The sequence below is a fragment of the Stegostoma tigrinum genome, chromosome 24 (assembly GCF_030684315.1).
Source record: "Stegostoma tigrinum isolate sSteTig4 chromosome 24, sSteTig4.hap1, whole genome shotgun sequence".
In the NCBI taxonomy this organism is placed as follows: Eukaryota; Metazoa; Chordata; class Chondrichthyes; order Orectolobiformes; family Stegostomatidae; genus Stegostoma; species Stegostoma tigrinum.
In genome coordinates this window covers 462,497-488,974 of record NC_081377.1, presented here as the reverse complement: position 1 = coordinate 488,974, position 26,478 = coordinate 462,497, and the positions used below count along the sequence as shown (strand labels likewise).

Below are 26,478 nucleotides of genomic sequence, written 5' to 3'. Positions count from 1 at the left end.
TGTCATGCACCCTTATAGCTGGCCTAAGTGCTCTCTTCAGCTCCTTCCTGGATAATGTGTATCCCTCTAGAGCCTTTTCTGTTCCCCTTTTCCTAAACTTTACATAAGCATCCTTCTTCCTCTTAACCAGTTGTTTGACCTGTCTTGAGAACCAAGGCGCTCTCACTCGACCGCACCTTCTCTGCCTGATAGGGACAGACATATTGAGCACACGCAGTCTGCATTCCTTAAACAATCTCCATGTTTCAATAGTGCTCTTCCCTGACAGCATCTGTTCCCAATTTATGTTACCCAGTTCTTGCCTAACAGAGTTGTAATTACCCTTCCCCCTCATTTATATCTGAAAAGCATTTAACAGTGTACCTGAAAAGGTTAAGTCTTAAGGTAACAGCAGTCACAACTTCTCAAGTTTTAAGATCGCTATGAACAAGGATGAGTCAGGGCCTTGCAGGAAGGGCAAATTATGTCAGTATTAGGCAGGAACTAGGGTGTGGTAATTGGAGGGGCTGTTAGCAGGCAAGTCCATATTTGACATGTGAGAAATGTTTAAAGACCTGCTGATAGCTTTATACCAGCAAATTCCAGTCAGGACAAATGACAAGGATGGCAAGGTAAGGGACCCTTGGATAATGAGGGAGGTTATGAATTTAGTCAGAAAAGAAGTATGTGTTAGGTTTAGGAATCTAAAATTGGACAGGGCATGTGAGGAAAATTAGGAAAGTACTCAAACAGGGAATTAGGAGAGCAAGAAAGGGCCATGAAATGACCTTGGCAAGTCGGGTAGAGAATCCCAAGTCATTCCATATAGGTACGCTAAAAACAGGAGGATAACTTGGCAGAAGGTAGGACCACTCAAGGATAAAGGAGGGAATTTGTGCTTGAAGGTGGAGAATGTGGGTGAGATCCTAAATGAGTACGCTCTCAGTATTCACCCAGGTGAAGGATCGGGAGCATTTTGAGGTCAAGAAAGAAATTGTGTTGGATCTCTTGAACGGCATTAAGGGCCCGATGGTATCTACCCCAGGTTATTGAGGGAGGCAAGAAAGAGATTGCTGGAGCCTTGATCTGTATCCCCACTAGACACTGGAGGGGTCCTGGAGAACTGGCAAGTTGCTAATATTGTTCCCTTGTTCAAGAAGGGGAATAGAAATATTTCCAGGAAACTACAGACCATTAAGTCTCATATCTGTAGTTGGTAAGCTTTTGGATGCAATTTTTGGGATAAGATTTATGCACATTTGGAAAAACATGGCTTAATTAGGGGCAGTCAGCACCATGGCTTTGTGCAGGGCAGGTCACATGTTATTAACTTGATTTATCAACACAGCAGGCCAAGTAGCATCTCGAGCACAAAAGCTGACGTTTCGGGCCTAGACCGGTCTAGATGCTGCTTGGCCTGCTGTGTTAATCCAGCTCCACACTTTTTGTTCTCTTGGATTCTCCAGCATCTGCAGTTCCCATTGTCTCAAAGACTGGTGGAGTTGTGGATAGTGTGGAAGTTTGTCAAAGGATACAGTCGGACACTGATCAGTTACAGATATGGGTGGAGGAATGGCAGATGGACCTTTCATTCAGACAAGTGTCAAGTGCTGCACTTTTGGGAGGTTGGATGTTAAAGAAAAGTATGCAATTTAATGGCAGGACTCAAACAGCATTGATACACAGAGGAATCTTGGGGTTGAAGTCAATGGCTCCCTGAAAGTTGCCATGCAAGTGAATAGGGTGATGAAGAAGGCATATGGCATGCTTTCCTTTATTGATCAGGAAATTCAGCACAAGAATCAGGATGTCATGTTGCGTCTTTGGTTAGGCCACACTTCAGGTACTGTGTAGAGTGGTCACCGTGTTACAGGAAGGTTTTGGAGGCTACCTGATTAGAGGATATGAGCTGTAAGGAGAGTTTGAACAACTCAGTATATTTTCTATTGAGCCGTGCAAGCTGAAGGGATACTTGAAAGAAGTCTGTAAAATTGAGATATGTAGATAAGGTTGATGATCAGAATCTTTTTCTCAAAGTTGAAATGTCTAATACTAGGGGGCATGTATTTAAGGTTAGAGGGGAAAAGTTCAAAGGCGATAGGAGGGGCAACTTCTGTTTTTGTTCAGGGTTCAAAGTAAAATGGCATGGGATGGGAACCAGGGCAGGAGTTTGGAGGGAATTATGGTGGGGACAGAAGAAAAGGCAGTATGGAAGGCAGAGAAAGCAAAGACGAAAATCAAAAATGGCTACACAATTCAGAAAGGGCAATAAAAGTTTTTTTTAAAAAAAGAAAAATTAGCCTGAAGGCTATGTGTCTCAATGCGAGGAACATTTTGTAATAGGTGGATGAATTGACTGTGCAGACTGTTATTAATGGGTAAGATGTAATTGGGATCATGAAGACTTGGTGACCAAGGATGGGAACATCCAGGGATATTCAGTTTTTGGGAAACGGAGGTAGGATAATATTGCTGATTAAGGAGGAGATTAACATAATAATAAGGAAGAACATTGGCTTGGATGATGTGAAATCTGTATGAGTGAAGCTGTAGAACACCAAAGGGAGAAAAAATATTAGTGGGAATTGCGTACAAACCACCAAACAGTAGTTGTGAGGTTGGAGATGGCATCAAACAGGAAATTAGAGATGCGTGCAATAAAATTAGAGCAACTAGTATGGGTGACCTCAAACTGCATATGGATTGGACTAACCAAACTGGTTACAATGTGACGGAGGAGGATTTCCTGGAATGTGTGAGGGATGCTTTCCTCAACCAATATGTTGAGGAACCAACTAGAGAGCGAGCCAGCCTAGATTGGGTATTGTGTGAAAAGAAGGGATGAATTCACAATATTGTGCTGTGAGATCGTTTGGGAAGAGTGACCGTAATATAGTAGCATTCTTCTTTAAGATGGAGAGTTACACAGTTAAATCTGAGGTAGGGTTCTGAACTTAAGGCTAACTTGGGTATGAGGCATAGATTGGCTAGGATAAGGTGGCCAAGGGATTGATGGTGGATAGGCAATGGCAAAGATTTAAAGAACACACACATGAACTTCAACAATTGTATATCACTGTCTGGTATAAGAGTAAAATAGAGAATGTGGCTTAACTGTAGGAAACAAGGGAATCCGGGATAGTCTTCAAGAAGAGGCATATAAGTTGGCCAGAAAAAGCACTAAACCTGACCACTAGGAGAAGTTTAAAATTCAGCAGAGGAGGACAAAGTTTTTTTAATTTAAAGGGGGAGAGTAGAATATGAGTAAGTTTGCAGAAAACATAAAATCTGATTGCAAAAGCTTCTATAGATATGTGAAGAGAAAAAGATCAGTGAAGATAAATGTAGGTCCTTTAGTTAGAAGCAGGTGAACTCCTAATGGACAACGAATATAGGGCGGACCAGTTGAAGAAATACTTTGTATCTGTCTTCACTAAACAAGACACGAGTAACCTTGCAGCATGGTGGCTCAGTGGTTAGCATTGCCTCACAGTGCCAGGGACCTGGGTTCGATTCCACTCTTGGCCGACTGTCTGTGTGGACGTACGCCCCTTGGTTTTCCTCCAGGAGCTCTGGTTTCCTTCCACAGTCCAAAGATATGCAGGCTAGGTGGATTGGCCATGCCAAATTGCCTGTAGTGTTCAGGGGTGTGTAGATTAGGTGGGTTATAGGGGGATGCGTCTGGGTGGAGTGCTGCGCTGGTCGGTGTGGACTTGTTGGGCCGAAGGGCCTGTTTTCACATTGTAGGGATTCTATGAAATGATGAGGGTTAGGGGGTGGGGACAGGATCAAGTGTGAAGGAGGAATTGAAGGAAATACTTATTATTCAGGAAATGGAATTGGGGAAGTTCTTGGGATTGAAGTCCCCAGGGTCTGAAGTTTTGCATCCCAGAAGACTTAAAAATGGCCCTGGAAAGTGTGGATGCATTGGTGGTCAAAGAACAAAGAGTTAGGAATCAAAGACTCATTCTCTCGCTCCCTCTTGCTTTTAAAGTGATGCAGTGCCACTCTCTGGCGGCCTCCCCGTGACACTACAAATGCCACCGATTTTTGTTTTTTTTTGTTTTTGCGCTTCTCAAGGTATCACAGTGTCTGAACCTCTCTTAAGCACAGTAAAGAACAAAGAAAATTACAGCACAGGAACAGGCCCTTCAGCCCTCCAAGCCTGCGCCGATCGAGATCCTCTGTCTAACCTGTCATCTGTTTTCTAACGGTCCGTGTCCATTTGCTCCCTGCCCATCCATGTACCTGTCCAGATATATCTTAAAGGATGCTAACGTGTCTGCGTCCACCACCTCCGGTGGCAATGCGTTCCAGGCACCCACCACCCTCTGCAAAGAACTTTCCACGCATATCTCCCTTAAACTTCCCTCCTCTCTCTCTGAACTCATGACCCCTAGTAATTGAGTCCCCCACTCTTTGGTGGGGGGGGGGGGGGAAGCTTCTTGCTACCCACCCTGTCTATCCCCTCATGATTTTGTAGACCTCAATCAGGTCCCCCCTTAATCTCCGTCTTTCTAATGAAAATAATCCTAATCTACTCAACCTTTCTTCATAGCTAACGCTCTCCATACCAGGCAACATCCTGGTGAACCTCCTCTGCACCCTCTCCAAAGCGTCCACATCCTTTTGGTAATGTGGTGACCAGAACTGTACACAGTACTCTAAATGTGGCCAAACCAAAGTCTTATACAACTGTAACATGACCTGCCAGCTCTTGTACTCAATACCCTGTCCAATGAAGGAAAGCATGTGATATGCCTTCTTGACCACCTTATTGACCTGCGTTGTCACCTTTTAGGGAACAATGGACCTGAACACCCAGATCTCTCGGTTCATCAATTTTCCCCAGGACTTTTCCATTTACTGTATAGTTTGCCCTTGAATTTGATCGTCCAAAATGCATCACTTCGCATTTGCCCGGATTGAACTCCATCTGCCATTTATCTGCCCAACTGTCCAGTCTATCTATATTCTGCTGTAATTTCTGTCAGTCCCCTTCACTATCTGCTACTCCACCAATCTTAGTGTCATCAGCAAACTTGCTGATCAGACCACCTACACCTTCCTCCAAATCATTTACATATATCACAAACAACAGTGGTCCCAGCACAGATCACTGTGGAACTTCCAATTCCCTGGCCCCCAACACCTCATTTTCACCATGGACGTCCAGTCCTTATACACCTGTATTCTGCATGCAGATGGCCTCAAGGCCCTCCGCTTCTTCCTGTCCCACAGGCCCGACCAGTCCCCCTCCACCGACACCTTCATCCGCCTAGCTGAACTCGTCCTCACCCTCAACAACTTCTCTTTCAATTCCTCCGACTTCCTACAGACAAAGGGGGTGGCCATGGGCACCTGCATGGGCCCCAGCTATGCCTGCCTCTTTGTAGGTTACGTGGAACAGTCCCTCTTCCGCACCTACACAGGCCCCAAACCCCACCTCTTCCTCCGGTACATTGATGACTGTATTGGCGCCGCCTCTTGCTCCCCAGAGGAGCTCGAACAGTTCATCCACTTCACCAACACCTTCCACTCCAACCTTCAGTTCACCTGGGCCATCTCCAGCACATCCCTCACCTTCCTGGACCACTGTCTCCATCTCAGGTAGCAGCTTGTAATGTCCATTTCAAGCCCACCGACTCCCACAGCTACCTAGAATACACCTCCTCCCACCCACCCTCCTGCAAAAATTCCATCCCCTATTCCCAATTCCTCTGCCTCTGCCACATCTGCTCCCACGATGAGGCATTCCACTCCCGCACATCCCAGATGTCCAAGTTCTTCAAGGACCGCAACTTTTCCCCCCACAGTGGTCGAGAACGTCCTTGACCGCGTCTCCCGCATTACCCGCAACACATCCCTCACACCCCGCCCCCGCCACAACCGCCCTAAGAGGATCCCCCTCGTTCTCTCACACCACCCCACCACCCTCCCGGATGCAACGCGTCATCCTCCGACACTTCCGCCATCTACAATCCGACCCCACCACCCAAGACACTTTTCCATCCCCACCCTTGTCTGCTTTCTGGAGAGACCACTCTCCGTGACTCCCTTGTTTGCTCCACACTGCCCTCCAACCCCACCACACCCAGCACCTTCCCCTGCAACCGCAGGAAGTGCTACACTTGCCCCCACACCACCTCCCTTACCCCTATCCCAGGCCCCAAGATGACTTTCCATATTAAGCAGAGGTTCACCTGCACATCTGCCAATGTGGTATACTGTATCCATTGTACCCGGTGTGGCTTCCTCTACATTGGGGAAACCAAGCGGAGGCTTGGGGACCGCTTTTGCAGAACACCTCCGCTCGGTTCGCAATAAACAACTGCACCTCCCAGTCGCGAACCATTTCAACTCCCCCTCCCATTCTTTAGATGACATGTCCATCATAGGCCTCCTGCACTGCCACAATGATGCCACCCGAAGGTTGCAGGAACAGCAACTCATATTCCGCTTGGGAACCCTGCAGCCCAATGGAATCAATGTGGACTTCACCAGCTTCAAAATCTCCCCTTCCCCCACCACATCCCTAAACCAGCCCAGTTCGTCCCCACCCCCTACTGCACCATACAACCAGCCCAGCTCTTCCCCTCGCCCCACTGCATCCCAAAACCAGCCCAGCCTGTCTTTGCCTCCCTAACCTGTTCTTCCTCTCACCCCAAGCTGCACCTCCATTTCCTACCTACTAACCTCATCCCACCTCCTTGACCTGTCCGTCTTCCCTGGACTGACCTATCCCCTCTCCACCTATCATCTTTTCTTTCCATCTTCGGTCCGCCTCCCCCTCTCTCCCTATTTATTCCAGAACCCTCACCCGATCCCCCTCTGATGAAGGATCTAGGCCCAAAACGTCAGCTTTTGTGCTCCTGAGATGCTGCTTGGCCTGCTGTGTTCATCTAGCTTCACACTATTATCACTGTGGAACACCACTGGTCCCAGGTTTCCAATTTGAGAAATTCCCTTCTACTAGTACTCTGCCTCCTGTTGCCTAGCCAGTTTTTTTATCCATCTAGCTAGCACACCCTGGACCCCATGTGACTTTACTTTCTCCATCAGCCTGCCATGGGGAACCTTATCAAACACCTTACTGAAGTCCATGTATGTGACATCTACAGTCTTTCCCTCATCAATCAACTTTGTCATGTCCTCAAAGAGTTCTATTAAGTTGGTAAGACATGACCTTCCCTGTACAAAACCATGTTGCCTATCACTGATAATCCCATTTTCTTCTAAATGGGAATAGATCCTATCCCTCGGTGTCTTCTCCAGTAGCTTCCCTACCACTGATAATTACCTGGATTATCCCTGCTGCCCTTCTTAAACAAGTGGACAACATTAGCAATTCTCCAGTCCTCCGGGACCTCACCCGTGTCTAAGGATGCTGCAAAAATATCTGTTAAGGCCCTCGCTATTCCCCCCCTCACTTCCGTCAGTACCCTGGGACAGATCCCATCCGGACGTGGGGACTTGTCCACCTTTAATGTCTTTTAGGATACCCAACACTTCCTCCTTCCTTATGTCAGCTTGACCTAGAGTATTCCTTATTAAGCATGCCGTTTTCCAGCATTCTGTAGACTCTGGAAGAGTTCCACTGGCTGGATGGTAGCTAAAAAAAAAATTCTTAAAACAAAATAGAGAGAGAGAGAGAAGACTGAATTATAGGCCTGTCAGCCTAACATCTGTGGTAGGGAACATGCTGGAGTAAATATATTGGGGATGTAATTACGAAACAAAATCAGTCCAAGTCAGTATAGGGTCATTAAAGTGTAATCATGCTTGACAAATCTTCTGGAATTTTTCGAGGATATGACAAGTAGAGGAAAGATGTTGAAACGTTGGGAAAGGTACAGAGGAGATTTACCAGGATGTTGCCTGGAATGGAGGGATGGTCTTACGGGAAAAAGTCAAGAGTGCGAGGGCTTTTCTCTTTAGAACGACGAAGGATTACAGGTGAGTTGATAGAGGTGTACAAAATGATCAGAGGTATAGATAGAGTGGACAGCCAGAGTCTTTTTCCTAAGCTGGAGGTAGCTATTGCGAGGGGGCACAGTTTTAAAGTGAGTGGAGGTAGATACAGGGGCGATGCCAGGTAAGCTCTTTATTTAGAGTGTGGTCAGGGTGTGGAATGCATTGCTGGAGGGGGTAGTGGAGTCAGCCTCATTAGGGGCATATCGGCGGCTATGAGATAGGCATCTGTATGATAGTATAAGGTAGGGATGGAGGTTAGATAGACCTTTGGGATTTGGGTAACAGTTTGGCACAACGTCATGGGCCAAAGATCCATGTTCCATGGCTTTTGACAAGGTTCCACATAAGAGATTAATAAGGAGAATTAAAGCTCAGTAATGGTGGTAATGTGTTGTTGTGGGTGGAGAATTGGTTGGCAAACAGGAAACAGATAGTTAGTTAGAATAAACAAGTCCTTTTCAGAGTGGCAGACAGTGATGAGTGGAGTACTGCAGTGTTCAGTGCTGGGGCCCCTGCAGTTCACAGTACAGGTTAACGATATGGACAAAGGAATTGAATGCAATATTTTGAGATTTGCAGATGATGCTAAGCTGGGTAGCAGTATGTGCTGTGAAGGAGATGCTGAGAGGCTGTGGCGTAACTTGGACAGACTGACTTGAGTGGGCACATACTTGGCAAATGCAATATAATGTGGATAAATTTGTGGTTATCCACTATGGAGACAAAGACAGGAAGGCAGATTTTTATCTGAATGGTGGCAGCTTAGGAAAAGTTGGGGTGTAAAAAGACCTGGGTGGAACAGTTGCTGAAGGTTGGCGGGCAGTGAAGAAAGCGTGCTGGCCTTCATCACGAGAGAATTTTTAGTATAGGAGTAGGGAATGCCTTCCTGCAGTTAAACAGGGCCTTGACTGACTCTCAGGATGGCAGGACTGACATCCAAAGAAAGACTAGCTCAAGTGGGCTTGTACTTGCTGGAATTTAAAAGAAATGGAAAATAGCCCCTGGAGCAATCTATTCAGCTTCTCCCTGTAGCACAAACCCTCCAACCCTGGCAACATTCTTATCTTTTCTGAATTCTTTCAAGTTTCACAACATCCATCCTATAGTGGGGAGACCAGTATTGCATGCAGTCTTCCAGTAGTGGCCTTCTAATGTCCTATTCAGCTGCAACAGGACATCCCAACGCCTACACTCCATTCACTGACCAATAAAGGGAAACATACCAAATCCATTGTGTATAAGTCCTGCCCTGAATTGCCTTTCCAAAATGCAGCAGCTCACGTTTATCTAAATTAACTCCTTCATCTGCCACCTCTTGGTCCGTTGGCCCATCTGATCAAGATCTCATTGTACTCTGAGGTAATCTTCATTGTCCACTGCCTGTCCTATTTTGGCACCATCTTACTAACCATACTTCCTATGCTCACGTCCAAATCCTCTATATAAATGATGAAAAGCACCAATCCTTGTGGCACACCATTGGTCACAGGCCTCCAGTCTCAAATCAACTGTCTTCTACCTTTTGAGCTAATCCAAATGACTAATTCTCCCCATAGTCTGTGATCTAATCTTGCTAACCAGTATACCATGGGGAACCTTGTCCAACACCTTACTGAAGTCTATATAAATCACAACAAACGCTCTGTAGTCATCAATCCTCTTTGTTACTCCTTCAAAAATTCAATCAAGTTAGTGAGACACTATTTCCCATGATATGGGGAAAAGGCAGAAAAATAGATGTGAGGAATATTGCATCAACCGTGGTCTAATTGAATGGCAGAGCAGTCTCAAAGGACCTGTTCTGCTCCTATTTGTTATGGTCTAAATATTTTGCAAAAAAAGGCAGCTGCAATGTGAGAAAAGATGTTTTCCTCACAGTAAGTGGTCTGAGTTTTGAAGGGGCTGCTTAGAAGAATGGTGGAGGCATTGTTTCTATTTAAAACAATTATTAAATGTGCGGAGTTAACAGGAAAAAGCCGGAGTTTGGCACTAAGTCAGAAAATCAGCTTCGACGTGATGGGCCAAATTGGCCATCTCCTGGATGACAGCATTTCTGAAATTTTGGGTTATCTAAGTTTTCATACATTATGAAGAAGCATAGCGATTAAACAAAGTTGAATGGTGATAAAGACAAAGACAGGTTAAAATAATGGCTGATGGGGTATGCTGAGGTTATCGATGTTTAAAAAATCATTTTTCAAGCTTTTTATTGGAAAAATTGGTGCTCTGCAGAAAATGCCCACTTGCAATTTAGTAAGGTTGATGCATGGGAACAAAAGAATGGTAAGAGAACTAATGGAAGTGTTGCCTTTGCGTTGATGCAGAAGAAATTCAAAGATGATTTGACCACCCAATCTGAAATGCTGCATTTGTGTTATGGACACTTAACCTCAGGAAACCTTGGGGTCCAAGAGCGGTGGTGTGTGGATGTATATGTGCACGAATTCTGCAGGACAAATGGAGGGAGCAGTTAATAAAATATAGTGTTCTTGGCGAAGTGAATAGAGGCATAGAGCACAAGAGCAAGGTGGTGATGTTGAACTTCTAGGTAAGACACTTGATAGACCTTGGCTGAAGTACTATGTTTGGTTGTGAGTACAACATTATAGGAAAGATGTGAATGCATTGGAGAATGTACAGAAGCGATTTAGGAGAATAGTTCCATGAACAAGAAACTTCAATTATGAGGGTAGATTGAAAAATAACAGGACAAGTAGATAAAGTCATTAAATAGGCAAATGTATTCTTGTTCTGATTAGTTGAAGCATAGTGTTTGAGTATGGACATTATTCTGGAACTGTAGAAACTTTAGATTAGGCCACAGCTAGAGAACTGTGTGCGGTTCTGGAATCTACATTATAGGAAAAATGTGATTGTATTGGAAACGGTGCAGATGAGAATTATTAGAATGTTTGGACAGGAGAGTTTCAGTTTTGAAGAGCAGTTGGACAGACTTGGGTTATTTTTCTTGGAGCAGATGAGATTGAGAGGGGACGTGATTGAGGCGTATAAAATTGAGGGGTGTAGATAGGGTAGGCAGGAATGTGCTCCCTTCATGGAGGGACCATTTACCAGGATGCATATATTTAAGGTAAGGGTCAGAGGTTTTGGAGGGGGTGTGAGGAAAATCTTTTTCACCCAGTGGATGATGACGATCTGGAATTCACTGCTTGTGAGGATGGTAGAGACAGAAATGGCACTGCATCTCAGAAGTATTTGGATGTGCATTTGTGATGTCAAGTCACAAAAGGTAATGGGCCAAATGCTATAAAATGGGATTAGAATAGTTAGGTGTTTTTTTTTCTATTTGTCAAAACAACTTGATGGGTTGAAGGACCTTTGTGCATGCAGTAGATTTCCATGGCTCTAAGCCCTTTTTGTTTTGTAGCCTTATTCTTAAACAGGCCGGCCCCCACACTTTGCTGTAAAAATGGAAAGTCCATTACTTGCCCTTGAGTAAGTTCATGATAAAAGCAATCTGTGAATTATTCTGACTACTTTTTTAAAAGTTGTTAATCTTCAATTTCTTAGCTCCTGCATCGCTTTCCTAGGAGTGTTTTTGATTACACAGAGTAAGAAGAAGAAGATATTTGAACCGTATGTCATGATGGATGTGATCTCAGGTTAGTGACATGGTGAAGAGAGTTTGTGTCAGTGAGATAGTAGAAGGCTTTTCCTCTATCAAAACTGCTTCTAAATTTTCAAATCTTTTTCTTGCTTTAAGGAGAACAGTTGCAATTTGTTCAGTATCTCCACAAGTATTTAAAGTCTTTTATCTGACTATCATTCTAGTTATTTCCTCCCACAGCTTCTGCAGTGCCTTGACAGTCATCCTACAGTGTGGTGTCTAGCTTAGGTTGCAACCTCCAGCTGAAGAATCATATAAAGAATCCTTGCATCACAAATTGAAGGACCCTGAATACCTTTTAAAATCAGTTTTGTCAAATTGTCTTGCCACCTTGGCGGGTGGATTGGGGGGGAATTGTGGATGCGCATTTCTGGATCTTTGTTCTTTATATCCCTCTTTAAAATTGAAACATTAATGAATATTGCCTGTTATCAGTTTTCCCTCCAAAGGGTTTCACTCATGCTTCTCAGTATTGTTTCATTGGCCATATGTCTGCCCATTGCACCACCTGAAGTCTTTTGTTATCCTACCTACAGTATATCACTTCTTGTTCTGTTTGTACTGCAGACCTTATACTAATACCTTGTAGAGACCCATGCAAGTCATTGACGTATATCAAGAGCAGCATCCTAATATTGCCAATTTTTGTTTAGATGGGGAGGGAAATCATAGTATCACAGAATCCGTACAGATAGAAGCCATTTTGCTCCATTGAGTGCAGTGAATGTCAGAAGAGCATCCATCCCAGATTTCTTATCTCTGTAACTCTACATTTACCATGACTAATCCACCTAGCCGACACAACTCTGGACACTACAGGGGAACTTAGCATGGCCTGTTCGGCTAACTCGCGCATCTTTATACTGTGGGAGGAAACTGGAGCATCGGGCAGAAATCCATACAGGCATGCTCCCAACCCAGTCTGAGAAATAACTGTCACTATTTGCATTCTATCCCTTTTTTAACCGATTTCCATTTCATGATGCTAGTCCATGTAAATATAACTGTAGTCTTGTAATGTAAACCTTCTTTTTGATTTCTATCTCCACCTCCTTCCCATTTGGTAGTGTAATGTTTCCACACTGCCATCTGCTCATGGACTAAAATAGAGAATCTATTTTCGCCCTTGAGTTCATTATCCCTTTCTAGTGGTGTAATCATATCTTTAACATTGACATCGTCCTACTGCCGTTGTCTGCATCCTTTCTGTAACCACCCTAAATACATTGTAGCCAGAAATAATACCAGCCACTCCAGCTAGTGTTTGAGCCAAGCTTTCATTGCTGCTGCCTTATCATAATTCCATGTCGCGACTTCGCTTCACCAACCTCATTTATCAAGCCAGCCTTGATCTCTTTATCATTTCTTGCTCAGTTTCATCACTTCTATTAATCAGAATTTTCCAGCATCTCTGGATGTGAGCATGATTCTCGTCCTTCTTTGCCTGTCAATTTTGAATGTCTGTGTTTCTAAACTCCCCTTTTTACTGAGTTTTGGTGCATTTTATTTTTACCTTTTGCATTTCATTTTGCTTCCCTTTTCTTGTGAAATTAATTTCACCTTCCCATATGCCCTCACTGGAAGGCCAATGTAGGAATTAGTTCCAGCTCTGCTGAGGTGCAGATAATCTACCACCTGTCCTGAAATTGGTCTGTGTCCCTGGAACTTGAGGCTCTTCATTCTGCACTGTTTCTCAAGTTGGATATTAAACTGTTTTCTGTTGATGTTTCATTGCTCACATCGATAGAAACTGAACACTGCTAACTTTTGAGTTCTTCCTTTTTAAGTTCTGAACCTCCTGTTCCTCATGACTGGAATTCTTACCGCAGAATCTCAATCCTGGGGTATTAGTTCCCTCCTGTCTTTTCTCCAAAAGATAACTGTTTTTAAACAAAGCCCAAGTCCACACTCCTTTGTGAGAGTTTATTTGTTAGCTACATGCCATAAAACCTATACCCACCCACATGTGCTGTCCATATTTATACAACCAATTTGTACCCTGTTAACTCTTAGAATCATTAGAATAGAATCAGTACAGTGTGGAAACAGGCCCTTTTGGCCCAACAAGTCTACAACGAACCTCAGACCATCCCACCCAGACCCATCCCCCTAATCTACACATCCCTGAACACTATGGCCAATTTAGCGAGGCCAATCCACCTGGACTGTGGGAGGAAACCAGAGCACCCAGAGGAAGCCCACACAGACTTGGGGAGAATGTACAAACTCGACACAGACAGTCGCCCGAGGGTGGAATCGAACCCTTGTCCATTAATACACCTATTCTTCAATCTTTGATCCTTTGGCCTCAGACATCAAAGTCTTGAGGACTACTTAGATGATGACACATGGATCACAATTTCTGACTGTTGCCTGTGCCCATTTAAAATGTTCAGCGCCCTCTCCCCTGACACCAGGTATGCAACCATCCTTTTGTATCCAGGCTGAGCCACCCCTTTGAATATCGAATTCCTCTGATCACTGCGTTTCCACACATTTTTCTTTACCCACAATCCTCTCCAATGCTGTGTATGTAGACTGCCCTCCCAGGCCATTGATACCTTAGCAGTGTTCCTTGTTGAAAACTAGTTTGAGATTGTTGCCCTCAGGATTCCTGCACTGTTTACCTGTTCTGACCCTATTTGATGGGCACTTGCTCACTCAGTTCTCCTTGACTCTGTAGCTGTGGGGTGACTGCCTGCTGAAGCCTGTGGTTCAAGAAATCCTCAGTATGTAGCAAGGCCCACAGAGACTCCACAAATCCTGGGAATGAGTCAGAGCTGGAACAGGGGAGCTTGCCTCAGATACAGGGCTAAAGGCAGAGCTCCCATATTGCCATAAGACTTCAGGCAGGTGTCTGTCCATTCAACTTATTCTGAAGGTGAAACCACCAAATTCTGGTACATTTTCCCCCATTTCCAATCCTTTTATACTCCTTGGTTGTTTCTGCTGTGTGCTCCTTCCTTCCCCCTCACTGCACCCTCAGGGTTTGTGCTCTTTGCTGAGACCTGGTCATATCAGAGCCTTTTGTTTTTCCAGGACTGAGGACCATGTTTGATAAGAAGAGCCCAGTACAGCCAGAGCTCAGTGGCTCCTTCTCCTATGGCACCTTGGAGAACAGCAATAACCCTGTCGATAATCAGCTGCTCGAGGCTCATCAGGAACCACACTCAGTTCACTCAGTCACGGAGCCAAAGTTGGACTGAACTGAGTCCAACAGGAGATGGTGAAATCTGGTTCACTCCCAGTTTCTTGTGAATCCTGCAGCCTGTAATGGATGGAGCAGTGTGACTGCAAAATTGACCAAGAGCCAACTTCAACTCCTGTTCGGCTGCTCCCGGGTTTGTTAGAGCAACAGGAAATTCGTACTTGCACTATATGCAGAACATAAAGAAGACGGATCCCATGGACTGGGCCCTGGATTCAGTCAGAGTTCTGAGATCCCTGATCTACTCCCCACCCTCATTCACTTGGTTATCTGCTTTATTCCTGGGTCTTGTCTGGTCTTCTGGGTTACTGCCAGGCTCCTGACTTGACCAGTAGTTCATCTCAAGTGGGTTCTTTCTTGAAAACCTGAAGCTTCGCATTTATCAGTTTATTTAATGATGTATTCGCTTTGTGCTGCGTGAAAGAAGAGAGTTCTTGTTTTTATTTAGGAGGGTTTATGCTTTAGATTTTTTATTATAAAAATTTGTGTTGATAGCTTTCTGCACTTAATCCTGGTGAATGAAGAAGGCCTGTCTGAATATTCTGTTTAGTAAATAAATTAAAGTGAACGTGGACTGCCATGCACTTGGAGCTCATTGCATTCAAGGCTAAAGGCAGAATTGTATGCACAAAGTTAATTGGAGTAGATGGAGAGAAACAGGTGAGGGAGGAGACAGAGGATGAACGAGGGACATGGCGTAAGATATGGGCGGGTGACATGTGGAGATGGTTGGAGGGTGGAGAAGTGTGTGGCGGGGAGGGGTGGGTTGGTTTTTTGTGGAGTCTGATTTGTGTGGGAGGAAGGTAATTGGCTTGGGTCAGTATTCTCCTCCAACAGCGAACAGCCTTTTCATAGCTCTCTGCAAAAGAGCATGTTGAGCTGTGGATAAATGTATGTGGAGAATGAGAGCTGACAGAGAATTTCCCTGTAGATTCTCACTTTCTCTGCCCACACTGGCTTAGAATTATTCAATAGTAACATCACTTCAGGGTAGTTACTCACACCTCACCTCTGGAGATTTGCTTTTTTGACCTTGTTTGGATCAAATGTTGTGTGGGGAACATTTAAATTTTACACTGTAAGGGATAGACATCTCAACCCTAAAAACAACTTAGGCTAGTGTCAGTAGAATCTATAGACTGTGTAAACAGGAGGCGATCATAAAATCCCTACAGTGTGGAAACAGGCCATTCAGCCCAACAAGTCTACACTGACCCTCTGAGCATCCCACCCAGACTCAGTCCCTTATCCTGTCCCTGTAACCCTGCATTTCCCATGGTTAATCTACCTCGCTTACACATCCCTGGACACCATGGGCAATTTTCGAGGGCCAATCCGCTGCACCTGCAAATCTTCGAACTGTGGGAGGAAACTGAAGTACCCGGAGGAAATCCACACTGACACGGGGAGACAGACAGTTGCGCAAGGCTGGAATTGAATCTGGATCCCTTGTGCTAATGGAGCAGCAGGGCTAACCAGAGAGCTACCATACCACCCCGCTGTTAATGAAGATGTTCTAAGAAGGCCTTGGAAGCAGACAGTGGAGTGCAGAGATTGATAAATGAAGATTCAGCAACACTTAGGGTGAGACTCATTGTTTATATGTGACGGGGTGAAGGGCACATTAGCCTATAACACAGAAGGAACATCTTTATTTGTTACTTATGTAGGAAGATCGGAATGTGGGTAAGAGGATGCATATAGTATGAGGATAATCAACTTCTCTGCATGCTAAAGAGGCTTGCTTTAGTCTTATAACTGAGGCAGATCTCTCTCTCTGCATCGCTTGAATAAAACAATCAGAAAATCATTTTCTTAGTCTCTGGTAGATTATTTAAAAATCAAGTCAGCTTATGAGGTCAGGAGTTGAGTGGGCCTTGTAGAACCTACACTGAGCATCAGTGAGCTAGTTATTTCTTAGCAAGATGCTGCTTGAGAGCATGGTTGGCAACACCCTTGTCACTTTACTGGTGATCGAGAATAGACTGGGGTGATGATTGGCAAGGTCGCATTTGTCTTGCTTTTTATGTACAGGACATACCTGGACAACTTTGATTTTAAATGCTAATAGCTGTGATTCTAAACTTGTGCCCCCAAAGTATTAACCTGGGCCTTTCGATTATTAGTTCAGTGACCATTCCACAGAGCCATGTGTGTGCAGGTTGAGAGGAGTTATTGTTAAGCAGTGACTGAGAACATCACCTCTAATTTTCAGACTACCTGTCTGAAGTGTCAGTTTTCAGCATTCCAGTAATGTCAATAAAAACAAAACGCTGCCGTTGTTAGAAATATGGAATATAAATAGAAACACTGGAGACACTCAGCAATTGGGTGGCATGGGGGGGGTCGGGGGTATAGAGAGAGAGAGAGAGAGAGACTGTGTTCCACCCTGATGACCTTTCAGCTGGATCCTCCTCTGGTTGCTCCCAGTTATTTTGGCTGAAACCCGAGTGCCAGTCAAATGGGGAGGGTTCCTGGTTGTGTGGCAGAGATTTGATGTTAGCACTTTCTGGTGTTATGTTGACACACAAGCAGCCATTGCAGTTCAGTGGATGTATCTTTTGGTTTGTTAGCACTCTAAATTTTCAGAATGGCAGTGATGCTTACAAAGCAGGGAGCTAAACATGGCACTGATCCTCTGAAATTTAACTAATGTACAAAACAGCTTTCTGAAATACAATAATGGATGCCTGAAAGCATTCCAGACTCTGATACGTGCCTGCTGCGAGCGACAGTGGACAGAAGCCAGCCTTTCTCAGCCCTCAATGGGGAGGGGGAGGAGAAATTCAGAATTAATGTCCTACAGAAATAATCCACAGTTTAAAAATGACACTAGCATACAACATACAGGGCTGACACAATGTACTGCAATTAGTCAGTGACAGACCTACAACTAATAATATTTAGTGAGCTGGTCACACGATAACTCCGGGCTACGTCGTCAGAAAAGTGTTGGGTGGCTGCCAGAAAGACCAAGTGTGGGCAGGCAGTGCAGCAGACTCCTGTCACCATTCTATCTCAAACAGGTGTACCATTCTGGATACTGTAGTGGGCTATGGCCTCTTGGGGTGGGGGGGTTAGCAGCAGCATCCAGATCCATGGCACCATGACTGGCACTGTTGTACAGAGAGAGGGTTGAAGCATAGGTGAATGGTAGTGATGGGGAACTCTATATAGTCAAAGGCACAGTTGGGTGTTTCTGTGGCTGCGTGAGAGATTACAGAACGGTATGTTGCCTCCCTGGTGCCAGGGGCAAGGATGTCTCATTAGGCACAGTATATTCTGAAGGGGGAGGCTGAGCAACCAGAGGTCCAGGTCCATACTGGCACTAATGACATACACAGCAAGAGTTGAGGTTCTGCAGAGGGATTTTAGGGAGTTAGTTAGGAAGTTGAAAAGCAGGACCTCTAGGGTTGTCTGGATTACTACCTGTGTCACATGTCAGTGAGGCCAGAAATAGGAAGCCAATACAGTTGAATGCATGGTTAAAGAATTGGTGTGGTGGTTGGTGGGGGTGCTGCAGATTTCTGGATCATTGGTATCTCTTCCAGGAAAGGAGGAGCAGTTTCCCTTAAGCTGGAAGGGCACCAATATATCTGCAAGATTTGCTTGTGCCACTTGGATAGGTTTAAACTAGTGAGGCAAAGTGGTGGGAACCAGAGCAGTAGGTCAGCATGTGAAATGTTTGAAGAGAAGTGTGGGGCTAAATTAAGTATCGAAGGAAGAACAGGCAGGGCCAGGTTAATTAACATGGTGGTTCAAGTGGTCTGAAATGTATTTATTTTAATGCAAAGAGCATAACAGATTAGTGAAAGGCTGAGTTAGAATATGGGGCTAAGATGTTGTAACCGTTACAGAAACTTGTTTGAGAGGACAGGACTGGCACCTCAACAATCCAGGGTTTTTCAAGCAAGATGGTGAGGGTTAGGAAATTGCATTATTAAGGTGAATGTCACAGCTGTACTAAAAGAAGGTGCCTTGGAGAGGTCATCTGGTGACATACTATGGGTAGAACTTAGGAATAAGATAAGTGCAGTCACAATGGTTGGTTTATGCTATAGGCTTCCTAATAGCCAGCTGGGAAATGGAGGAACAGATATGTCATAAAACCATGGAAAGATGTTTTTAAAAAATTGGTTGTATTGGGTAATTTTAACTTCCCCAGTATTAATCGAGATTGCTTTAGTGCCAGGGGCTTGGATGGGTCAGAATTTGTTGGGTGCATTCAGCTTGGCCAGGCGATCAAAGTTTCACTGGGGGTGCATTTTAGGAACAGTGATCATAACTCCATAGGTTTTAGGATAGTTATAGATAACACTGGTCCTCGAGTGAAAGTGCTAAACTGGGAGAAGGCTAATTGCAACAGTATTAGGCAGGAACTGGAGAAATTAAATCGTAGGTGGCTGATTGAGGGTAAGTCCATATCTGACGTGGGAGAATTTTAAAAGCCAGTTGATGACCGATCAGTACTAGCATGTTCTTATGAGAATGAAAGGCAAGGTTAGCAAGATCTTGGAACCCTCGATGACCAGTGATTTATTGAAAGGTTAGTCAAAAACCAAAAAGGAAGTGTATGTAAAATTTAGGAAACTGAAATCAGACATGGGCCTTGAATATAAAGGACTTGAGTAAGAAATTAGGAAGGCTAAAAAGGGTCAACAAATGTCTGTGGAAAGTAGTATTAAGGAGAATTGCAAGGCATTTTATACATGTTTAAAAGGGGTAATTAGGGAAAGGGCAGGTCCATTCAAGGACAGAGGAAGGAATTTATGCATTGAGCCAGAAGAACTGGGTGAAGTCCTTAAGTACTCTGTATCCTAAGGAGAAGGATATGGATGGTGGTAAGATTATTAAGGTAATGCGGATATTCTGGGGCATGTTGATGTTAAGAAGCATGGTATTGGGTGTCTTGATCAATGTTAAGCTAGATAAGTCCCCAGGGACTGATGGAATCTGTCCCTGAACACTGAGGGGATAAGGGGGGAGATTGCTGGGGCCTTGATAGAGATTATTGTATCCATTTTAGACACAGATGAGGTCTTAAGAAGACTGGAAATTAGCCAATGTTATTCCTATGTTTAGGAAGAGCAGCAGGGATAATCCAGGAAATTATAAACAGAGTCTCTTTCCCACACTTGAAATGTCAAATACTAGAGGACTAGAGGTAAAGGTGAGACGGGGGGAAATGTTTTTTAACAAAAGAATGATAGGAACCTGGAACAATGCTGGGAGGCTGGTAGAAGCAGAGACAATAGCAATGCTTAAGAGGCATTTTACACAGACAAATGAACAGACAGGGAATAGAGGGATATTAATACTGCACTGACAGATGGGTTTAGTTTAGAATGGTCTCATGGTCAGCACAGACATTGAGGGCCAAAGGGCCTGTTCTTGTACTATGTTCTACGTAATAGACTGCAGTGAAAAGAGTGTGGCTTACCAATTCAGGGAATTGTTTGTATTACAGATGCATGGGAGGGCTTGTAGTGAACAAGTATCACAGCAGAGGGCAGGTGGCAATGACTTGGGCAAATATGTGGCTGGGTCTTTGCCATTAGAGAAGCATCAAGTTTCTGCTTATTTATGGAGGGGATCCAAAATTATTTTCCCAAGTGAGCCAATGTTTTTAATGTGGATCTACTGTAATAGGATGTCAGTGTGTTTGGTCTCATCAATGAATTGATATGGTGAGAAAATGATCTTTAAATATTAATCTCAATATATATTATCGCTGCCTCAATATTACACTCACTGCCTTACAATGAAAGCAAACCTGAGAATATCCTACCTCCTAAATCTTACCGAAAGAATTCACTACTGATCTCCACTGGTTCAATGTTAGACTTCTCAATCTTATTTTCAAGTCCCTCAAACGGCCTTGCCTGTTGCTATTCCTATAGCTCCACAATTCTTCACCATTTCTGCAGTCCTCATTCCCAACTCTTGATCACCCTTTGATTTGTAATAGTTCTATCATTGGTGGTCATCTCTTCAGCTTCCTGGGTCCAAAGGTCTAGAATTGTGTTCTTACACCTCTCTGCTTCACTTTGCTCCTTTCAAACACCAAGCTGTTAACTGTTGCCTCAGTATCTTGTTTTGTGGCTTGGTGTCCACTTTTGTTTGCCCTTCTGAGGTTGAGCGATCCAAATCCAGTGATATTTCTGAATGCAGTAGTTCAGTTTCAGTAAAGCAGTCAGTGCTACAGCAATCGAACAGATAATTCCTGTAGTACTGATAAAATGGTCCTGTAACACTCTCTGCATCATAATTGATGCTTTAATACAGGTGGATATTTGTACAGTAAGATCCACTCTGATACTGCAGTAACAGTAATATAGTACTCATAGCAAAATCACAAGAACACAGTTAGAGAGCCAGAGTAATATGGAGGCATAATGATGGTGAGTAAAGGAGGCATATATTAATTCAGTCAACACAATTGCATTGTCACCCCTCCAGTTACAGCCCCCAATATACCCATGCTAGTAAGTAGTAAATATGAGCGTCACTTTCCCTGTACCAGCATTGCAATGAAATATAAATATTTTGGTTTGATGTAGTGTAACATAAAAATTTAGCTTGAGTTTTGTAGAAATAAAGTGCTCAACCTTTAATAAACTGTATGGCATAAATATGACATTCATGGTTCAGTAGATAATATTCATTAAACTTTATACCTAAAATTTAAATATTCACGTAAATATTCCAACAAAGGAGCTGTGTTGTTCAGTGTTGAAGGCACCCTGTACTATGTCAAACAAGTATTAACCCCCCCCCCCCCCCGCCGGGCCAACTGCAATAGTCTGCTCAGTGTTGCACATTCCAGGCACATCAAACTATTAGAGAAGGGCAGCAAAATTGTACCAGAAAAACTTCAGAATCTACTGACAATGAAGCAAACCAGGAATGTGAAGAGAAAGTGGTGGGTTTGAGACACATGGCAGAAAGTAGATAAGGTTATTTTTTAGTCTTTTGAGTAATTCAGGCACGACAGGCTGGGCCAGGACTACTTTTTTTACTAGAATCCCTACGGTGTGGAAACAGACCCTTTGGCCCAACATGTCCACACCAACCCTTGGAGCATCCTACCCAGACCAATCCCCCTATAACCCACCTAATCTACACAACACTGAACACTACAGGCAATTTAGCATAGCCAATCCACCTATGATTTATTGCCCTCCCTAAATGCCCTTAAACAGCTTGCTAGGCTCTTTTAGACAGTTCTTAATAGTCAGCTACATTGTTCTGGGTCTGAAGTGATGTGTCAGCCAGAGCAGGTAAGGACAGCAGCTTTCCTTCCCTAAAGGCCAACAGTGAACCAAATGGATTTGTACAACAATGAGTGATAGTTTCATGGGCACCATCACTGCAACTAGTTTTAATTCCAGGTTTAAATGAATTGGGTTTTAAATTTACCAGCCTGACTTTGAGTGTTCAAGATGGAACCTTGCCAGATACTAACTGAGACTCAATCCCTGACCTTTCCAACAGTTACCTTGCTACCACATCAATCCATTCTCATTGACTCACATCAAACTGATGATTCAGCTAAAGGAGACTCCAGTCTCCATGTGGCTGCAGCTAACTGTCATGGTTGGATTTAAAATCAATATTTTATATATATATAAATAGATGTGCATTAGTGATAGTTTTGAAAATCATTAGATAGCTGCTATAATCGTGACTGAATTTATTAGTGATCTTCTAGCAGCTTCCCCACAGCTGGAGATTAATGTTTTGTACTTCCTGATAGAACTGGAATAAAAGCAATTCATGTAAGAAAGTGCCAAGGTGACATATTGTCTCCAAAATAAAACCTACACAAAACTGTAGGATTCTCCAATTTGTAATTTGTGTTACTGTCTTTCACTTAATCCCAGAATGCACCACGGATATTTGCTTCTTCACAAGGTAAATCTTTGTCTTGATGTAGGAGCTCCCGGGTCCCACCCCAATCCGTCTAACAGAGGATTGGTCACATGACTCCTATAGAACTGAACCCTTTTAACTACACACTTAAAATAGTTAAGGAGTTTATGCTGTGTTGTACAACATTTACTTGATATCAAATCAAACCATGCTCTCTGCAAGTAGTTAACTCACTTTCATCAAAACAGTAAAGCAGAAATTAAATTTCAACAATATTCCTTGAACAGGAATAGTTTTTGAATTTTGCGGTTGGAATAAATTTTTGAGCAATGGCTCCTGATTTGCCAGCTAGCTGATCAACCACATTCTTAAAGGAATTCCAGACTTGTGTTTTATCTTTGCGAATTGAAAGATTCCTTCGTCCTTTTTTGATTCCATCTCTCCTTTTGAGTACGTAGAAATGTGCCTGTGGTGCAAAGTATCATCAGCTCCAGTTTGTGGATTGTGTGAAATAAATCCTACTTCTAATTTAGCTTTAAAGCAGTCCTGACAAAGTCAGAATCCACAAGTTCTGTGTGTGTGTGTGTGTGTGTGTGTGTGGGGGTGGGGAGGGAGGAGAGGAGAGAGAGAGAGAGAGAGAGACAGAGAATGTGCCTACACTGTTTTGAAAGGTGGGAAACCAAAAAAATCTATCTGCAGACAAGTAGTGAGAATAGAGAGTAGGATTTGTTTTAAAGCCTGTAACACAGCCGGTATGTTGTTTGCATGGTCTCCACTTCCAAATATTTGGAAAGATTTGGGCCACGGATAGAAAAAGGCCTGTTACTGAGTCCTGCTAATAGCAAATATTACTGCAAACATAAAACAAGCTGCTACTGACTGAAGCTATAAGTTGTTGAGGCATGCTGTGGGCCGGGTTGATTTTAACTCCTTTGATAAAAGTGAATGAAATCAATGACTAAATCCACACAAAAAAGTCAAAGTAAAATGCTGTATCTATCATTGCTTAAATGAGCCCATAGCACTCATTTAAGCAGTTCTTTCATGTAGGAGCAAATTACTGCAGATGCTAGAATCTGTATTGAAAGCAAAACATGCTGCTGATCATAGCGGGTTAAGGCAGCATCCACGGAAAGAAAGCAAACTAATGTTTGGAGTCTGAATGACTCATCATCGGAGCTTTGTGTATCCTGGAGTTCCTGCACGGTTTTCTATTGCAGGATTTTCTATAATATGATGTTTTAATATATGGTTTCCCATGTTGTAATTTGCTCAGTCAGGTGGAACAGTGCCCAATGCCAAATGGGCACCTCAGGATGTACACACATTGCAGCTCCTTACACCTGAGATACTGCAGTGGGAGAATTGGAATCCCATTGACTATCCCAGATGCTGATATTGTGTGGGAGGTGGGAAAAGGGGTTTAGGTAAATGGGGATTACTAGGGGTTTCAGTGAGGAGCTGGTTTTTACAGCAGAATGAACAGTGGGAAAAGCAGTCTGAGCGACTGTGCAAAAACATCAAAGTGCAGGGTCATGGATCCCAGGCTTAGAGCTAAATGTGGAGTTCTGTGATGGACAGAGCTCCAGTTAATCCCTGTCTTCCTACTCCTCCACCTTGTATCTCTGACTAGCTCCATAAGGAACATGGGCTGCAATGGTGCCCAGCTCCTTCGCACCTTCCACATGAAACATTTGATCGTCAAAGAAAATGTGAGGTCGGATTTTCTGCAGGAGTGGCCCCTTTGGAGCACCAGCCAGGAACAGAGCTTCATCCGTCTCTAAACCCCAGCTCCGCAGGGTCTTCAGAGCACGAGCCCCTGAGCTGGCAGCACTCCGAGCTGTGACCAAGTAGGTCCTGATTGGGCACTTCAAACGCTGACCTTTGGCGTAAAATTTCTTCTGCAACTTTCCCAGTGATTCCAAAAATCCTTTCAGAGGCCCCTGTTGAAAATGGATAGGATAAATTAGACTGAGCATCTAAAGAGCCAGTGAAATTGACCCTACACTTTCCAGAGTTCCACGCACCTTGTGTATGGTGTGTAAGGAGCACAGTTCAGAGCCCATGTCCAGTGTAATATCCACAACCTGTGTACAACCCATGTTCACTGTGAAATGTTTACAATTGAACGTTTGAAGTGTACCATTTAATCAGACTTATTTGCCCTGAACAAATTATTATAGAGGAATCAATGGTTGACAGTAAGACAAGTGGGTGACTGGAATGTGTCCAACTTTGCAGCTTTGGATTATCTGGTCAATGACCTCACTGTCAGAGTAAACAGCAACTCTACTGTCCCACTTCATCATCATCAACATCATTCTCCACCTTGTTTAGGCTTTTCATTTACAAGATATCTTACCATAGCCAATGGTTTGTTCTCATTCGTCTGCTCATGCTCGAAGAATTTATCTAATCCATGTTCTTTGACAATCTGCTCAGATTCGTCCGAGAAAAGCACAGCATCTCCATCAAAAGCCACCCTCAGCTGCCTCTCAGAGACACTGACATCTTTGTTAGGACTGAAGATTGTTGCAGCAGCAATACCTGGACAAGGGAGAAACATCACAGTGTCTCAGAGTGACCACCACATCACTAAAATCAAGAGTGATGTGGCTTGGTGGGGTCGGGGTGAGGTACTGTGTGCTCGTCATTTTTCTTTTACTCACTTGTGGGATGTGGGTGTAGCTGGCTGGTAAGCATTTATTGCCTGTCCCTAGTTGCCCTTGAGAAGGTAGTGGTGACCTGCTATGGTTGACTCACAATGATATTTGGGAGGGAATTCCAGAATTTTGACCCAGTGACAGTAAAGGGATGGTGGCAATATATTTCCAAGTTGGAATAGTGAGTGGCTTGTAGGAAATTTGAATATGGTGGTATTTCTATGTACCTGCTGCCCTTGTTGTTCTAGAGGGAAGTGGTCATGGGTTTGGAAGGTGCTGTCTGAGAACCTTTGGTGAATTTCTACAGTGCATCTTATAGATAGTACACGCTGCTGCTACTGAGCATCGGTGGTGGAGGGAGTGGATGCTTGTGGGTGTGGTGCCAATCTAGTGGCTGCTTTGTCCTGGATGGTATCAAGCTACTTGAATGTTGTTGGGGCTGCACTCATCCAGGCAAGTGGGGAGTATTCCATTACACCCTGACTCGTACCTTGTGATTGGTGGACAGGCTTTGCGGAGTCAGGAGGTGAGTTACTCGCTGCAGTATTCCCAGCCTTTGAACTGTGTTTATGGGGTGAGTCCAGTTGAGTTTCTGGTCAATGATAACCCCCAGGATGTTGATAGTGGGGGATTGAGTGATGGCAACACCACTGAATGTCAAGGGGTGGTGGTTAGATTGTCTCTTATTGATGGTTATAGTCTGGCATTTTTATAGGGTGAATGTTACTTGCCACTTGTCAGCCCAAGCCTGGACATTGTCCAGATCTTGTATTTGAAGGTAGATTGCTTCAGTATGTGAGAAGTCATAAATGGTGCTGAACATTGTGCAATCACTGGCGAACATCACCACTTCTGACTTTATAATGGATGGAATGCAATTGATGGAGCAACTGAAGATGGTTGGGCCTAAGACACTAACCTGGGGAACTCCACAGACCTGAGATGTCTGACCTCCAACCACCATGACCATCTTCCTATGTGTCAGGTATGACTTCAAGCAGCGTAGTTTGCCCCCCCTGATACCCATTGATTCCAGTTTTACAAGGGCTGCTTGATGCCACTCTTGGTTGAATGCAGGGCTGTCACACTCATCTCAACTCTGGAATTCACCTCTTCTGTCCATGTTTGAACCAAGGCTGTCATGAGTCAGGAGC

The 26,478-nt window shown here is 43.9% G+C and overlaps 2 protein-coding genes across 4 annotated transcripts in view; one reads left to right on the top strand and one right to left on the bottom strand.

Annotated features, from left to right (window-relative positions):
* The window catches only part of nipal3 (NIPA like domain containing 3), a 69,540-nt gene extending 52,941 nt beyond the window's left edge, over nt 1-16,599 (top strand). For both annotated transcript variants that reach the window (XM_048557913.2, XM_048557914.2), the window contains 2 exons: nt 11,485-11,576; nt 14,621-16,599. In XM_048557913.2, the coding sequence (XP_048413870.1) occupies nt 11,485-11,576; nt 14,621-14,787 (259 nt within the window). In that variant the 3' untranslated portion in view covers nt 14,788-16,599. The remainder of the gene's footprint in view (nt 1-11,484; nt 11,577-14,620) is intronic.
* Nucleotides 16,600-21,569: 4,970 nt separating this feature from the next.
* Nucleotides 21,570-26,478, bottom strand: part of LOC125464952 (cytosolic 5'-nucleotidase 1A-like) — a 59,536-nt gene continuing 54,627 nt past the window's right edge. For both annotated transcript variants that reach the window (XM_059654234.1, XM_048557915.2), the window contains 2 exons: nt 25,024-25,208; nt 21,570-24,604 (listed from right to left, as the gene is read on the bottom strand). In XM_059654234.1, coding sequence (XP_059510217.1) covers nt 24,266-24,604; nt 25,024-25,208 — 524 coding nt within the window. In that variant the 3' untranslated portion in view covers nt 21,570-24,265. The remainder of the gene's footprint in view (nt 24,605-25,023; nt 25,209-26,478) is intronic.